A 15,872-nucleotide genomic window follows, 5' to 3' on the forward strand; every position below is an offset into this window, starting at 1 on the left:
CATGCAAGCAAGGCTCTATTCCAGTAACTCCATTTCTAAAACCACTTGCTTTGTTATGGGCAGGATCCCCTGATCTAGCAGTGTTTTAATGAGATCACATTACCTGACAGTAATAAAATTCACAGTTTGGTACATTATGGGTCTTAATTATAATTTTATTATAAAAATGTTACAAAATAACAAACTATTCAAAACCTCTGTAAAATGACTGCAGACACTGGAAAAGGGCAGTGTGATTGCAAATAAACAGCAAGCTACTTGGTACATAAAGAACTTTTTTGGTATAAAGTACAACTTTCCAAATGGAAAAGGTCAAGGCTGGGGGCTTTGTTAGCTTGTTTTCTACTCCCTTTAAGTAGAGGAAGGAGTTCTTCACATGACATTCACAGATCACAGAATAATGAAGGTGGAAGGGATGTCAGGTGCTATTGTCTAATACCCCTCCTCAAAAACAAGATCACCTAGACCTGCTTTCCAAGGACCACAACCCAATGGCTTTTGAGTCTCCCCCACGCTGGAGATGGTTATTGGTGAGGCGTTAGCTGAAACAACATGAAATTTGTTGCAACACCCAATGACATAAACAACTGTTTGTTCAGAAGCTCATTTGATGAATGTCCCACTTAAAATACTCAAAAAGAGGATAAGGGTTAGATCACCTGGAAATAGAGCTGTTGGCCCACGTGGTCTGGTGTGGCATGTCAGTGTCACACCCCTTCTTCAAAAGAACACCAAAGTGAAAAGAACAACTCTGTACTGCTTGAACTGGGGAAGAAACCTCCACCTGTGCTGTGAAATCAGAATTGCTTCATTCAAGCTCATGGGTTTCTCCTGCTCCTGTGTCCCTCACATGACACTGATGTAGTCAGCGAAGGCCTGGGAGGAGTCCCACGAGTCATTGACTACACTGCACAGGGCTTTGAGACGCCGCAGCGCCTCCTGGGCTGTTTCTGCATCCTGGTCCAGCCAATTTTGGAAGAGGCGGAGGTGTGTGAATGGAATCTGTCCCCCTCTCTGCTGGATGTGGCCTTCCAGCTTCTTTGTGAACTCCAGCAGCCCATCAGGTTTGATGCAGTTTGAGCTTCCCAGGGAAAGAAGAAGAAAAAGAAAGCCAATTAAGAGTCTAGGCTATAATTTGAGCAGTTTAAATTACTGCTCCTTCTAGTAACTGCCTGTGCAGGTACCTGAGGATGTTTCAAGGCAAAATGCACCTTCCTTCAGCAGTATAAAGTGTGAGTGTTTCTTATGAAAAACAAAACTGAGTATGAAGGGCTGGAAACTTTTTAAAACCGAGGTGGTAACAATGGCCAAGTTAAACTCATTATCCAGACCTCCTACTACTCACTTAAGCAGACCTAGTTGTGGCCTTAAAATGTTGCTGGACCCAAGCGGCCTGGCCCAACTGCCCAGTCCCAGTGCAAGACTCAGCAGTAAGTGATCATTTCTCTCTTCCTGCTGAGAAAATCTGAAGGGCATGTGTCAGGTCCTGGTATTTCTAAGAGATTAAAAGGTCAATTCCCATGCAGAGATGTGTAAGTAAGTATCAAGTTGCATGCTGGACTGAAATCTTGTCAGAGGCACAGTAACAATCAAGCTTCAAACCTGCTGAAGGAGTGTGGCCGTGGTTACATAAATTGTCACGCCTGTGTACTCTGAGCAGCCTGACCCATTAGGATGTAAAGAAGGGGCAGAATCAAGCAAAGCAGGTGTTAGTATTGCAGAAATGCCACCCCCATGTGTTTCATGAAGGTTACTGCCTATCTGTACGGCCATTCAGGATCAAGAAGAGAGCAGCATTCTTAAGCCCAAAGATGAGGAAACGAATGCAGAGGCACTCTCAGGATCTGCCAGGAACAGTGACAGCATTCCCTTGCTATGAAGGGGCAGTGGGAACAGAGCTGTTCACACTGATGCCCAAGAATAAAAGTATGTAGGCAAATTAGTCCTAACTACAGCTCAGGGAGGGCCTGCAGGTGAATTCCAAGGAAGCAGCAAACCAGAGCTGCTTTAGAGATGGAGCCTGACTCCTTATAAAGGTGAAATGTCTCAGAGATCCTGGAGCTCCCTTGAGGTTGTATGTGCCCATTGCAGTATTCTCTAAGCTTTTCTTGGGCATACATTCCCTCAAGGAAGGAACAACGCCATGCTCAGGTTCTCCTGCTGTCAGAGCCCAGTTCAGCTCTCTCCCTCCAATAACAAGAAATTCAGTGTTTAGAGCAGCAGAATACCTGACATCCAGCTGGCAGAGAGAAGAGGAGGAATCTTCAGAGAAAATGTCTGCAAGGGCAACCAGCCTCTGATTCCCTGAAAGGGGAGAAACGCACCTATTAGATGCAAATAAGAAACTGTCTTAAAATTTAAGTGGCCATAGGGCTGGGATTGTAGGGCAAAAAAGGAGTCTGTAAACATGTGATTGGAACACAAAGGGGCCACTTCTGCACCCTCAGTTTGTTCCCCTAGTGGCATCAAGTGAGTTCATCCCCCTGAGCAGTGTTCGAGGCAATGAAAGCATTTGCTGATAGGGCAGTTTGTTTCCCTAGAAAAATCCTGGTTTTGTTTGAGAAGTCCAGATGCAGCTTTTTTTTAGAAATTATATGTATTCAGGTTATCCAAAGCTTTCCTGTTTTACTTCATTAAAAGAACAGGAACCAATACTCAGAATTTATCTGAAATTAATTTCTCAAACATTTCTATTTGGCCTGTGATCCAAAAAACCTATAATTTCTATAAGTTCAATTCTACTTCTTTGACACAAACTCCTTCTTTACTTGTTCTCATCCCTCCAGTGGCTGCCAACAACTGTTAAGACACAAATTGCCCAAACTTGGGCAAAATCTGTGCCTCTGCATCAGAGGCAGTGCATCTGCTGCTGGATCTGTTCCTGTTACAGTCTGAAGCAGATCAGTGTTCAGTCAAATCTGGAGACCTGCTGGAACTTGCTTTTGCTGCAGAGAAGAGCAGCCATAATTCCTGCACACTACCTGGGCCCTTGGTACATTGCTGAATGCAACTGAAATTCTGCCTTTAAAAAAGGGATCCAGTGCTCCTTATTTTGTGAACTAAATCCACTCTGTTCCTGCATGTGGTAAGTTCAGCACTCTCAATGGTCCCGACTCCAGCCCCGAAGTTCCCTCCAAGAGAGCTGCTCTGAGGCCCCACAGCAACACTCCCAGTACGCACCAAGGCGGTTCCCGGGCAGTTTGAGGCTCTTCAGTGATGAATTTCTTTTCACTGTATTGATTATTTCTGACAGAAACCCAGCAGTAGAGCTTTCAAACAGCCGGCAGAAGGAAAACGTGATTTCTGTGAAGAAATGCATTTACAGTACATATGAGTACTCCCTGTGCTTCCTGATTCCATAATTACTTTCTGCAGACAGCTCCAGCCCCTAATCCACATGCAAAAGCAAAGCTCCCCCAGCAGTGGATTGCATATAACAGCACTTCTGCAGAGAGCAGAGATCACACCCAGACCAGTGGCTCTGCCAGCTCACCCAATTAAAGGCTGATGGGCTCTGCAGGTTAAAAATCTTTGTTTTATAGCTGAGACTATGGATTCTTCCCTGCAGCATTTGCCAGCCGCCCAGCAGCGCCTCTGCTCCACTGGCACAAAGAACCAGGCACATTCCCACTCTGACAACACCTGCAGATCTGCTCCAGGGACTGTGACATTTGGCTAAACCTTACACATCCCAAGATCCCCCCCTTAAATGTCAGCCACCCAAAAGCAGCCACCTGCAGGACCTTTCCAAGCAACAGCACCCAGGAGTTGGCTGTACCTTGCAGGCCGGGATCCTGAAGCAAAAGCAGAACTTCTCTCTGGTGCTCAGCCAGGTTCACATCATGAAAGCTCAGTTTCTTCAAATTTGGAGTACACTCTAAAACCAAAACAAATTCTCAGGTACTGCACATCCTTGGGATAAAAAGACCCTGACCCAGCTACCTGCTAACACCCAGAAACTGGCTTAGACTGTGGGTAATTTGTGCTGGATTGTGGATAATTAAAAAGGAACCATTATGCTGTGCAGGATCATCCACATAGCACAGCATATGGGATGGCTGACACCCATTTCCTTTTCTTGGGAGACTTCAATGATGTCCACACTGAAGAAATGGACCCAGTAAGCTGCCTTCATGCTAGAGGATGGAAGACCACAGCATGGAAGCCACACTGTGTGTGCCCAGTGATGCTGCCCATGGGTTAGCAGAGTACCTCTGAGCACCTCCAAAAGGAGCCCGAGCTCCTGGGGGCAGGGCAGTGTGGCACTGTCAAGGGACAGCTGCTGGAGGGACTTGGACGCCTTGAGCACTGGCAGCAGGAATGCGGTGTGCAGAGGTTCCCTGGGGAATCGGATGTCCAGCACCTCCAGGCAGCTTTCTAAGGGAGGAAAAACAATGAAAGAGTTTGCTCTGGAGTGCCTGTCTTCAGTGTAGCTGGTTGTAAAGCAAGCAGAAAGCCTGTCTGCCCAACACCACTGTCCTTTAGGTTGGTAGAAATTGCCTGTGCAATGTGCCCTGCCCTGAGAAGCTCTGGCAACTCAGACCTGGGGTGATGTCAGTCACTTACAGCTCATTCAGGATTCCTGCCAGACCACAGGGCCACCAATTTCTACTGTGCTCAACAGTGCTTGAGAAAAGCTCACCCTTGAATGCACAAACCAGTCAGTGTCTTCCCAGAGCACAGGTCTTTCCTGACCCCACTCCAAACTCGCTCAGGCTTTGCTCACTGCTTTTCTGGCAATTCAAGGGCTAATAAGGGTGATGGGAGACCTGTGAGCTGAGCACACACTGCTGTAGCTCCCAGGCTGTAATCCAAAGGCTTGGGCAGTGCTTTGCCATCCCCTGTGGTACTGTGATGATCAAAGGATGCTTTCCTTCTGCTTAAGGGTGTGTCTAAGGCATACAGCCTCCCAGTTAAAGGGATGGACAAAGTGGAAGCTCCCAATCAATTTACAGATCTGGTGGGATAGGCTCCCATGGACAGTCACAGGTAGCAGGTTATGACTGGCCCTGTACAAAGCTGCTGTTGCAGCAGGCTGGGATACAGCAATAAAACATTTTCACCAAGATTCCGGCTCCACAGAACACCTCAGACTGGAAGTGACAAACTGTAACAACATCTAAATCAGAAAGGTGAGGCTGTAATTGCTTAATAACAAACCACCATAATAGTGTAGAGTGAAGCATGTACCAAGCCTTTACAGCTCTACCTGCCTGGCAAGTCCTGGCCATCTTTCAGAATGATGATTCCTACCTGGGATTTCTGCCTCGCTGCAGCTTGGACTCTCCTCCGGCCTGCTGCCCTCCAGATGGTTTTTGAGGTCGAAGCTGACCGAGAGCGTGTGGAGCTGGGGAAGGGCGCTCAGGACGCAGCGAACGAGCTCCATGCAAGGCATGTGGGAGAACATGTCGCTCACGCGCAGCACACGGAAGCGGCATCCCGGGTGGCGGGACAAGGCCCGGAGCCCAGAGAGGATGCAGGAGATGTTGGCATGAAGGCCTGGAACAGCATTTGTACAGAAAAGTATCAGCTGTGTGTGTACAGACACCGACACGCAGAGATGGGGCCGCAGCGATGGCAGCCCGAGTCTAAGGCTAAACTCACACACCGCTTTATCCATGCATCCTTAAGCTACAATGTGTGCGTGGGAGATGGAGATCTGGCTCTTCCCTCTGCCCGCTCTGAAGGGCATTTAAGCACAAAGCCAGAGGCTGTTCTGGGGCAGAGGGATCCCATTCTCTCCCTCAAGTCCTCACACTCATTAAACATCTCACCCAACACCTTTCTCAAGATGGGGCACCAATACTCGTAAAATTCCCCTTCCAGTGAAAATTAAACCAGGGTAAACCCGAGCAGTAAGCCAGACCATTAGAACAGCGCTGGAAGGAAATGCCCTATTCACAGCACTGACCATTGTAAGACAGAATGAGGTTTTCTAAAGACACCCAGGAGCTCAGCAGGTTACTCAGAGCCCGACATGTCTCCCCAGTCAAAGGAATGGAGAACAATTCCAGTGTGGAGACACTTCGGAAGCGGTGAGCAGCTTTCAGAGAAAAGATTCCAGCAGATCCTCCTCTTTTCTTACAGCCTGCATGGCTAGTGCATGGAGATCCTGGGGAGGAACTAGTCCAGTTCTCAGTGTTCTCTCCCTCTGTGGTCCTGCTTTTGTCCAGTAACCCTGAATTATCCTCTCTAGCAACAGTAAAAACAAAATCATACAGATCTTCTGGGTCAGCATAGTGTCCCCTGCTCCGTCTGAGGCAGCGACGTTTCCTCCCCACTGCAGGTTTCAGCCGTCTGCGTGTCTTTTGAGGAACAGGGTGACAGGACAGCTGCTCTGAGCTGGAACAAGGGGAAGATCCACCCTGAATGTTGGTGTGGTCACAGGGCACCTCGCTGCTTGTCTCCTCACACGCTGGGTTTTGCAAGCTGGGAGGATTTCTGGGGCCAGAGAGGACAGAGTTCATGTGAGCTTCAGCCTCTTCTGGGGATCCCTTCTGGTCCTCACCACTGCTCCCCTCCCGCTCAGCAGTACAGCCCCTCTCTGCTCCCTCCTGTGCTGACTCCTGGCTTTGGGCTTTGTCCTCCTCTCTGCAAAGGCCACACGGGCTGCTGTGATAGGAGAGGGCATTTCCTGAGCGCCAAAACCCAGCACTCATGCTCAAGATGAGAACGAGAAGAACCGTGTCAGGAACAGGCCAGGAACACATGGACACCTGGCTGACGGAGCCGTGGTGGATCAGCCGGTGAAGGAGCAAAACCAGCGAGCGCCTCACAGACTGGTCGCAGGAGAGGAGGTGCTGGAACTTCAGGATCTGCAGGGAGCCAGCCAGGTTTTCAAGCACCTTGTGGTTGTGCTCGGCAGTGAGTTCCACGGCCCCCTGGAGCATGTTGCAGAGGGTGAGCTGGGAGACGTGTGGGGAGCTGTGGAGCAGCGGCGAAAAGTGACGGTCGTTGAGGCGCCAGTCAGAGGAAACGTCCAAGACACCGTGGAGGACGTTGGAGAAGAACGTTTCAAGGAACTTCTTCCTCCAGCAGGTTATGCTCTGCAATAGAACAACAGGAGGGAGGAACAGAAAGTCAGAATCCATTTTTCTCATTCTTTTAAAGTAAAATTATTGCTGTACGCTAACCTGGTGTCAGCCCTCCTGTTAGCTCCACTGTGACCACCTCTCCAGTTCTCAGCATCCTTCCTCAGTGTATTCCTTGAAAACCTGAGTGAATCCCATTGCTCTCTTCATCCTCCTTCTGGCCTAATTTAAACACTCACTGGTTTGGAGCTGGGCCATTTTTTTTGCCTATTAAAAACCATGTCACCAGCAATTTTCTTCCAGAGCACCTATTTTACCGGCTGTCACTAAGTTGTCTGTTAATAATTCTTTTAAGATGATGAAGCAATGAAGCTGCTTCATTTTTTCTACATAAAACCATCTCCAAACTCAGTCTTCTTCATTTTTCTCATGCTTTCTAAGACATCAGCTTATTTTTTTTTGCCAGCATAAGTGTAAACATGACATAAGATACTGTTTTTATCCTCTGTTTCACTGATAATCTCTGAAGACAGATTTGCTCTTTTCACAAACTCACTGTGGGGAGATGAAGGGTGTGGCTGTGCACTACACTTCCTTCATGAACCCCGTTTCACAAAATGTATTACCAGGATCACACCTCGGTCCAGAGCTCTATGAACACATAAACAGGCGCCAGGAATTGCTTGGAGGCAGCCAGAAACAAAACCTCATGGAAAACAGCAGAAACAGGGCACCCGTGTCGAGCCCCTTCTCCCACCAGAGCGTTTCCTCACCTCCGAGTTGGGCGGCCTGGTTTTCATCACATCGTCCCACAGCTTGCGCCAGATGGGCTGTGTCGAGACGCCTGGGGGGAAGAAGCATCAACCGGGCGCTTTCACTCCTCTCCCTCTCCCAGTGTCCTGCTCCGGGGCTCGCTGGGGTGCCGGAGGCACAGCCGCAGACCGTGCCCGGTGTGGGATGCAGGGCGGTGTCCCTGGGACCCCTCTGCCTAAGGGCTGCCATTTCCAGCCTAGAGGAGCTCCTCTCTCCAGCTGAGGGTCCCTGGGGCTCCTCCCGCCAGGTTTGGAAGCATCTCCCCAGTTTCTCACCCCATCAGTTTGAGGGGCTCGTCCCTCCCGCCCAGGGGTGTCCCCACGGGTTCGTCGCCGTCCCCGCCGGTGTCACCTGCTCTCCGCGCGGCGTCCTCGGCCCGCTCGAGATGGAAGACAGTGAGGAGAGGCAGGAGCCCCCGCAGGAGGTGCCCGGGCAGCGCTGTGGAGAGCCAGAGGGAGAGGGCGGCAGGGTGCGGGCAGGCCCGGACCCCGCGCCCCGCCGCCCCGCGCCGCCCGCGCCTTACCCCAGACGTCCCGCTCCAGGGCGGCCATGCTGCGGCTCACGGCGGCCGCGCTCAGCGCGAACAGGCTGCGCGGCCGCTCCGCCGCCATGGCCGCCTCGGGCACGCACCGCCCGCACCGCGCCGCCATCTTGGGAGGCGGCGGGAGCGAGCGGCCATGTTGGGGAGGTCGCGTCGAGCAGCGGCACCGGAGAGGCCGGCGGTGGCAGCCAGGCCGAGCCGGCTCCGAGGCCGAGACACACAAGAAGAAGGGACAGGAAAGGCAGGGCGCGCAGCAATGTCCATCTTGGCGCGGCCACACGCGCGGCCGCTGCCGGCTGCCATGTTTGGAAGGGCCGCAGCACCGCCCTGCGGAGGGGCGCTTCCGCTTCCGGCGCGGGCAGCGGCGCTTCCGGCGGGTGACCCTGGCGAGTCCTTCTGTGCGGCGGGAGCGCGATGGGGCAGCGCGGGGAGCCCGAGGTGAGCGCGGGGCGGCACCGGGCCCGCACGGGACCACCGGGACGGGCAGGCGGGCGGTAACGCTGTGCTCTCTTTTCTTTCTGCAGGAGGAAGAGGAAGAGCTCGTGGTAAGACGGGGAGCCGCGGCGGGGAGCCAGGAGCGGCTGCCCGGGGCCGTCAGCACCGACTAACAGGCTCGGGGGGCTCGGGCCGGGCCGCGCTGTGCCGGCGACCCAGAGCTCCGTGGGGAGGCCGGGTGGATGCGCGGTGCGGATGCGCGGCTCCCTCTCAAAGCGCTGGGGCTCGGGGGAAGCGGCGTGCGTGGGTGTCCCTGTGCTCACCGCAGCCCCGTGTCCGCAGGACCCCCTGACCACGGTGCGGGAGCACTGCGAGCAGACGGAGAAATGCGTGAAGGCGCGGGAGCGGCTGGAGCTGTGTGACGCGCGGGTGTCCTCCCGCTCCGAGACGGAGGAGCAGTGCACAGAGGAGCTCTTCGACTTCCTGCATGCCAGGGACCACTGTGTAAGTGCAGCGTCCCTGCTGCGGCTGTGAGCAGAGCTGCCTTCAGCCACGCTGCTGACAGTGCTGCCAGGTCGAGTGTGAGCTGTGGTAGTTGTTCAGTCGCTTTTTCTTGTTTAAAGTTGGGTTCCTCCTTGTTACAACAGATCTAGCAGGGATTTGGTATGTTATTACGCAGTTAAGTAACTCAAGCCCATTGCTTGTGTGCGGTAAATCACTCAGCTATTTCAGTCTTGTATTTGCCATTTTACAGTTAAACCTTTTTAACCTGAGCTGAAGCTTTCCAAGGCATCTCAATAACTTTTTTGAATGACTTGTTGCAGAACAAGAGCCAGGGGCTGTGAGGATGTGTGCATTGGTGGCCCAGAAAACCAAGAGGCTGGTGGTGACACCCTGCTGATTTCCATCCCTAAACCATGAGTTACTGAGGGCTCTCTCTCTCTTTGCAGGTTGCTCACAAGCTTTTCAGTAAGCTGAAGTGAAAGGGGGCATAGTTGACCATCTGCTTCCACAGCAAGTGCCAGTGGTTCCTGGATCACAGTTCTGCTTCCTGCAGTCCATCCTCCATGCTGAGCATGAACGAAACGGCTTCCTGGCAGCCTGTCACTGCCTCTGTGCTCCTGGAAGATGTGCAGCCATGCAAAAAACCACAAACGTGTTGATGTTCTGTAATTTTCCATATTAAACGTTGAGAGTTCCTGTGGAAGTGCCCTGTGTTTATTTCCTAGTTCTTGTGCTTGACTCGTACTGGGTTAAGATGAAATTGCTGGGTGTCAGAACCCAGGTAAGGGCGGGAGAGTTTTCCTCACCTGTGGGAATATCCTTTTCCTGCTGCCGTGATGGACAGCTGCTGCAGGCCAGTCCCATGGGGAAGAATTTGTCTGTTGGAGCCACAAAGGTTATTTCCAAGCCCCTCAAGACCAGTGTTGTTCAAACAGTATGTTCTGACTAAGTTAGACTGAAGGGAGTGACCCTTTTCTAGGAGAGAAAAGTTCCTCCCCACCCTCAGCGGAAAGCTGTCACCTTTCCCTCACTGTCCCCTGCTGCTGCCAGCGGCTGGAAGAGCCTCCTGGCAGCAGCCAGCTCTGCCCTCTTGCCCAGGAAACCAACCCCGTGGCTGTGGAGGTGCGTGTGGGTGGTTCACCTGCTCAAAGCCCACTTAGGGTCACCGGGGGGAGCTTAAGGCTTTCTGTGTGAGTTACCAGCCCGTTCTTCTCACCTGGAACTGTCCTGTCGGTGCTCTGCCTGCTCCTTTCGTGAGAGAGAATGTTTAGGAGGAAAACAAGGGTATCTCACGGGGTAGAAAATTTCTTGGCTATTCTTCAAAGTGGAATGAAGGCCACCACGTTATAAATTTGGCTGTTCTTTATCCATGTAGTGGTTCATGGTCCTTTTGCTGATGGATTTCGGACTTTTATTACGGTAAGTGTACCATGTAAATTCCATCAGGTTTTGGTGTGTGTGTTTTTTCTCCTTTGGCACAGGGCAGGGTCCAGCTCTGCCTGTGCGTTTCTGCTGCAAAGCACGTTTGTTGCCGGACCCTTTTCAGCAGCTGATGCCCAAACCCAGCTCAGCAATCACAGGACGTTTAGGTTGGAAGGGACCTTAAAGGCCATTCAGTTCATCCCCGCGCCGCGGGCACGGACACGCTCTCCGAGCCCTGTGCAGCCCGGAGTCCTGTGCAGCGCGGAGCCCCGTGCAGCCCGGAGCCCTTTGCAGCCCGGAGCCCGGAGCCCTTTGCAGCGCGGAGCCCTTTGCAGCCCGGAGCCCGGAGCCCTTTGCAGCGCGGAGCCCTTTGCAGCCCGGAGCCCTTTGCAGCCCGGAGCCCTTTGCAGCCCGGAGCCCTTTGCAGCCCGGAGCCCCGAGCGCTCCCCGGTCCCGCCCCGGAAGGTGCCGCGGCCATGGCGGCGCTGGGCGGGCGCGGGCGGGCGGCGGCCGCGCTGCTGCGGCGGGGAGCGGCACCGGGAGCGGCACCGGGAGCGGCACCGGGAGCGATACTGGGAGCGGGGCCGCGCCGGCACCGGCACAAGGAGAAGTGGGTGAGCGAGGCCGGGCCGGGACCAGAGCACCCGCACCCCACGGCGCTGCTCTCACCCCGCTTTTTTCCCCACTAACCCTTTCGCACCCCACTGCAAATCCCCCTCTAAGCCCCCCATTTCACCTCTCGCTGCACCCCCGTGCCGCCGCTCTGTGTGCAGCCGTGCCCACCCAGGGCCCCGACCCCATTCGGCCATTCCCAGAATCCTGGAATCACTGAATATGCTGAGTTCGAAGGGATGCATCAGGATCATCGTGTGCAACTCCTGGCTCTGCGCAGGACGCCCCAGCAATCCCACCCTGTGCCTGAGAGCATTGTCCAAATGCTTCTTGAACTCAGACAGGCTCGGTGCTCTGACCACTTCCCTGGGGAGCCTCTTTCAGTGCCCAGCCACCCCGTGGGTGAAAAGCCTTTTCCTGTTACCCAACTTAAGCCCCCCTGTCACAGATTTATGCCGTTCCATCTGGTCCTGTCACACTCACACTCCAGAAAGGCCCCATGGACTTCTGCCAGCATGTAACCCAGTGCTGGATTCTCCCAGAAAAACACGAAGGCTGGCTGGAGGGGCTGGGTACTGGGATATCAAGGTATTTTGTCTTTTAACACCACTTATTTTTCCCCACAAGGCTGCCACGGCCCCCCGCATCGCGTCCACGCGGCTGGCCCTGCACCACTTCGACACGAGCTACAGCCTGCACCTGGGGGCCCTGTGGCCCTCGGTCCGTGCTGGGCTTCTCTGCGAGCAGAAGTACGGGGCCCTCCTCAACAACTTCGCTGCTGCTGACCACGTTCCCCAAGAGCTGGAGCTGCTCAACGCCACCGATTTCATTTCTGAGGCCTCCCAAAAGGCGCAGCAATGGCAGCGGGTTGGAGCTGCAGGGGAAGTGGCCAGAGGGTGCCAGGATGGCTCTGGTGAGGGCAGGACTGTGATGCAGGCAGAAGTAATGACACAGGCAGAGACATCGCCACTGTTTAGTGCCTCCATCAGCTCCAAAATCAAGTGTTACACCTTCCCCAGGGGCGACATCGCGCGCTTTCGCCCGGCACGGTGAGACACCCCTGGACAGACCGTCCTGTCTTTGCCAGCCTCAGGGGCTCCTTCCATGTGTCTCCATCCTCACTTCCAACTGCTCTTTTCTTTTCTTTTCCCCTCCAATGTTTGCTATTGTTACGCAAACTGATGATTTCCAGGCCAGATGCTCTGGGGCTCCTCGACTATTACCTCATGGATGCAGCATCTCTACTGCCAGTCCTGGCGCTCAACGTGCAGCCAGATGACTTCGTCCTCGACCTCTGTGCTGCTCCAGGTGGGAAGAGTCTGGCTCTGCTGCAGACTGGGATTTGTGGTAAGTGCGGGTGGGCATTGCCTTGTTCCTGTGTGTACAACAGGGCTGGAGCAGTGTGCTGTGCCCATTTGTGTCTGACCATTAATAATTTCTGTGTGCAAGAGTTGGGAATCAGGTGTGGTTTTGCAAAAATGACATTCCCAGTGTGCCTGTTCTGTCCTGTCAGGGCACCTGGCAGCCAACGACGTCTCCGTTTCCCGGACAAAGAGGCTGTACCAGATTCTCCATAGCTATGTCCCCAAAGAAGTCAGGGATACTGTGAGTGTCACATCCTACGATGGAAGGGACTGGGACCAGGTGAAAGGTGGCACTTTCCATAAGGTAGGTGTTTGGGAACCAGTGAAGATAAACCCATCAATTTACTTCCCTCCTCTTTTTGAGGAAGACAGCAGCTTATCTTTCTGTATAATTGTGTGGTTTTCCATAATCTTAAATGCAGAGACAGAGAGAAGGCCAAGCCACATAAGGAGTAGGATTTCCCCCTGATATCCCTTTCTGCAGGATCTGGTGCATGTGTGCATCTAGACTTGTACCTTTATTTGCCTGTGTAATCCCCGATAGAAATCTTGTTCTTGTCCATCACCTGGAAGGGGTTAAATGTGAATTAGATTAGATAATTCTGGCTTCTCAGCTATGTCCAGCCCCAGGGGCTGGGTTTGGTGTTCCAGAGGCTGGATTGGGTACTCCTGGGGCTGGGTTGGGCACTCCGGGAGGCGTTGCTGCAGCAGCACTGCCTGTGTGTGCTGCAGGAACATTGCCAGGGACACACGCAGAGCAGGGACATTAAATGAGGACATGAGTTAGTGCAGGCTGTTTTCCACCATTTTTGCACATTCGCAAAATGCCAAAGCAGCCAGATGATGACAGTTCAGTGTGGAGCTCGGGCACTGAGAGCTGCTGGCAGGGGTGGAGGTGGTGGGCACAGGGCTGGCTGCATGAGGGGATTTGCTGAGCTTGACCTGGGCAGGAGTCTGAGGTGGGACCTCTGCTGCTGCAGGTGCTGGTGGATGTGCCCTGCACAACAGACAGACACTCTGCCATGGAGGAGGACAACAACATCTTCCACAAGAGGCGAACCAAGGAGCGTCAGATGCTGCCCATGCTGCAGCTGCAGCTGCTGATGTGAGTGAGCTCGGTTGTGTTGTGTTCCTCGGGTGCTGGGAGCAGCTCTCCAGCACTGAAACCTCTTCTTACTCTGTCTGTCCCCAACTGGGAAATGTGGAAACCACGTGTAGTTTTCTGGCAGTAGTTGGAACACATCAAATCACAGTAAATGTAAGAAAGTGCAGGTGTTCCTGGTCAGGTCAAGTGTCCTGCTGTCCCCAGCAGTAGCTGTAGCATATAGGGAGAAGGGTCTAAGGAACAGGATGGGTGCAGTTGTTTTGGGTGGTGATCTCCTGGGTCCTGGCACCCTGGAGGATTCCTGAGTGCCCGCTTCTCCCAGCACTCGGCAGGTGCTGGAAAGTGCCACAGCTTGTCACTGTGTGCTGTGGCAATAAGGAAACAGATTAGAGAGTCCCATGGCAGCACTTGAACTGCAAGAATTTCTTCCCCTGTATGTGTATCCCGTTCCTTTGAATGTGACTGCAGGATTACACCTTCCTGCTGCTCTCCAGCAGCATCTCTCCCACGTTAAATTCTTTATCAATTTAAGTATCTGTTTGACTCATTGCCCTGGCCCAAAACACTCCTCATGTTGCAGTGACCCAGACTGCCGAGCCTGTGGAGTTCAAGGGGGGTTTGTCTGTCACTTCCTGTGAGTTCCCTGTTGGCTTCCCAGTTTCGGTGGGTGGGAATGCCCATGTCCCACAGAGTCCTCCTCATCCCGTGACCACGCACGTGTTCACCTTGCCTGCAGGGCTGGGATCCTCGCCGCGAAGCCGGGAGGAGAGGTGGTGTATTCCACGTGCTCCCTGTCCCCGCTGCAGAACGAGTGTGTGGTGGAGAGGGCGCTGGACATTGCAGAAGCCCAGTTCAACATCAGTATCCACGTTGAGGACTTGAGCCACTTCCGGACGCTCTTCCAGGACACGTTTTCCTTCTTCTCAGACTGCCGGCTCGGGGAGCTTGTCCTGCCTCACCTCACAGCCAACTTTGGGCCGATGTATTTCTGCAAATTACGTCGGATGTAGAAGGGGCGACAGACTCTGTCCATCTGCTGTCAGGAAATACCCCAATCTTTAAGGGAAAGCAGAACTGCTTTATATTTATTTTTCTTTCTAAAATGTCCCAAAGGACGTCTGCTTTTTTACTGTAGACATGGGGAATAAATGAGAAAGACCTGCTGTGGTGTTTCCTGAATATTTATCTGTTTGAGACTGAGGTGTTTAATCTAGGAAAGAGAGAGGTCTTATTAGAGGGAGCTAGTTATCTACCTGTGTGGGACAGGATAAATGGCCCTGCTCTCTCCCTCCTGTCTGCTTTGATCCTACATGAGCAGGTTTGGGTTAACAAACACCATCTGGGAATCTCAGCCTTTCTGTCCGGGATCTCACGATCTGCATAAATGAGTTGCATCTGTCTCTCCTTATCTCCTGCCTTCAGAGAGAGCAGCCTGAGGTCCTGAAATCAGAGGTTCCTAAGAGTGCCCCTCCTGTGGGGTTGGAAATGTGCTTGGGATGCTGGAGATCTGGTGCTGTGGAGAGGCCAGCGACTGTTGCCATCCCTCACATCTAGCAAGGCTGTGGATAAGTGTGAATGTTCCCATGCTAGATGCCATTTAATGTCCAGTAGGCAGGTGTTTGTATGATTCTGAGTAGTGACTTTGTTTATAGAATCATCACCTTCAGTGAAGGATTACTGGAGCTCATGATAAGAGTTGCTTAATAGTTAAATTTTAATTTTTGTGAGCAAAATACAGTGATGGGAAGTGATGGACACGGCTGTATTCCTCATGGGGCAGCCCACAGTTACATCCCTATGAAGTTACTCCAGTGCCAGCAAGAAAATACTATTGAATTTCTGTAATCCTTCCCTCACAGCACTGCCCTGCTGTGAGAGGCAGCACTGACGGAAATGGGGGTGAAGGGCTGAACCCACATCCATGGCCATCCCTGCAGGAAGGTGCAGCTCCTAGATTTATCACTGTTTGAACCTATCTTAAGCCAGTTCCTGCAGGGCATCCTTGGTTCCTTATTGGCAAGGAGAGGGGTCAGGAGGTGGCGTTT

The 15,872-nt window shown here is 52.8% G+C and overlaps 3 protein-coding genes across 4 annotated transcripts; 2 read left to right on the forward strand and 1 right to left on the reverse strand.

The window, feature by feature from the left end:
- Positions 1 to 844: 844 nt before the first annotated feature.
- LRRC41 (leucine rich repeat containing 41) lies at positions 845 to 8,494 on the reverse strand (the record flags this gene model as incomplete). 2 transcript variants are annotated; one of them, XM_082286869.1, is made up of 10 exons in its annotated part: positions 845 to 1,081; positions 2,229 to 2,304; positions 3,181 to 3,303; positions 3,779 to 3,877; positions 4,213 to 4,377; positions 5,254 to 5,499; positions 5,912 to 7,046; positions 7,805 to 7,875; positions 8,196 to 8,282; positions 8,368 to 8,494. In XM_082286869.1, 10 exons carry the CDS (start codon positions 8,492 to 8,494, stop codon positions 847 to 849), a joined length of 2,364 nt encoding a protein of 787 aa, XP_082142995.1. In that variant the 3' UTR covers positions 845 to 846. The 2 variants fall into 2 exon arrangements, with proteins under 2 accessions (XP_082142995.1, XP_082142996.1); XM_082286870.1 differs by lacking the exon at positions 8,368 to 8,494 and having other exon boundaries at positions 8,120 to 8,229.
- A 226-nt stretch (positions 8,495 to 8,720) lies between these two features.
- Positions 8,721 to 10,027, forward strand: UQCRH (ubiquinol-cytochrome c reductase hinge protein). The gene is made up of 4 exons (XM_082286830.1): positions 8,721 to 8,823; positions 8,910 to 8,930; positions 9,163 to 9,324; positions 9,771 to 10,027. Exons 1-4 carry the CDS (start codon positions 8,800 to 8,802, stop codon positions 9,801 to 9,803), a joined length of 240 nt encoding a protein of 79 aa, XP_082142956.1. The 5' UTR covers positions 8,721 to 8,799; the 3' UTR covers positions 9,804 to 10,027.
- Positions 10,028 to 11,222: 1,195 nt separating this feature from the next.
- On the forward strand, positions 11,223 to 15,006 carry NSUN4 (NOP2/Sun RNA methyltransferase 4; the record flags this gene model as incomplete). The annotated part of the gene is made up of 6 exons (XM_082287347.1): positions 11,223 to 11,360; positions 11,986 to 12,407; positions 12,551 to 12,705; positions 12,872 to 13,026; positions 13,703 to 13,827; positions 14,564 to 15,006. 6 exons carry the CDS (start codon positions 11,223 to 11,225, stop codon positions 14,835 to 14,837), a joined length of 1,269 nt encoding a protein of 422 aa, XP_082143473.1. The 3' UTR covers positions 14,838 to 15,006.
- Between the last annotated feature and the right edge of the window lie 866 nt (positions 15,007 to 15,872).

The sequence above is a fragment of the Coloeus monedula genome (genome assembly GCF_965178545.1).
Source record: "Coloeus monedula genome assembly, chromosome: 9".
Lineage (NCBI taxonomy): Eukaryota > Metazoa > Chordata > Aves > Passeriformes > Corvidae > Coloeus > Coloeus monedula.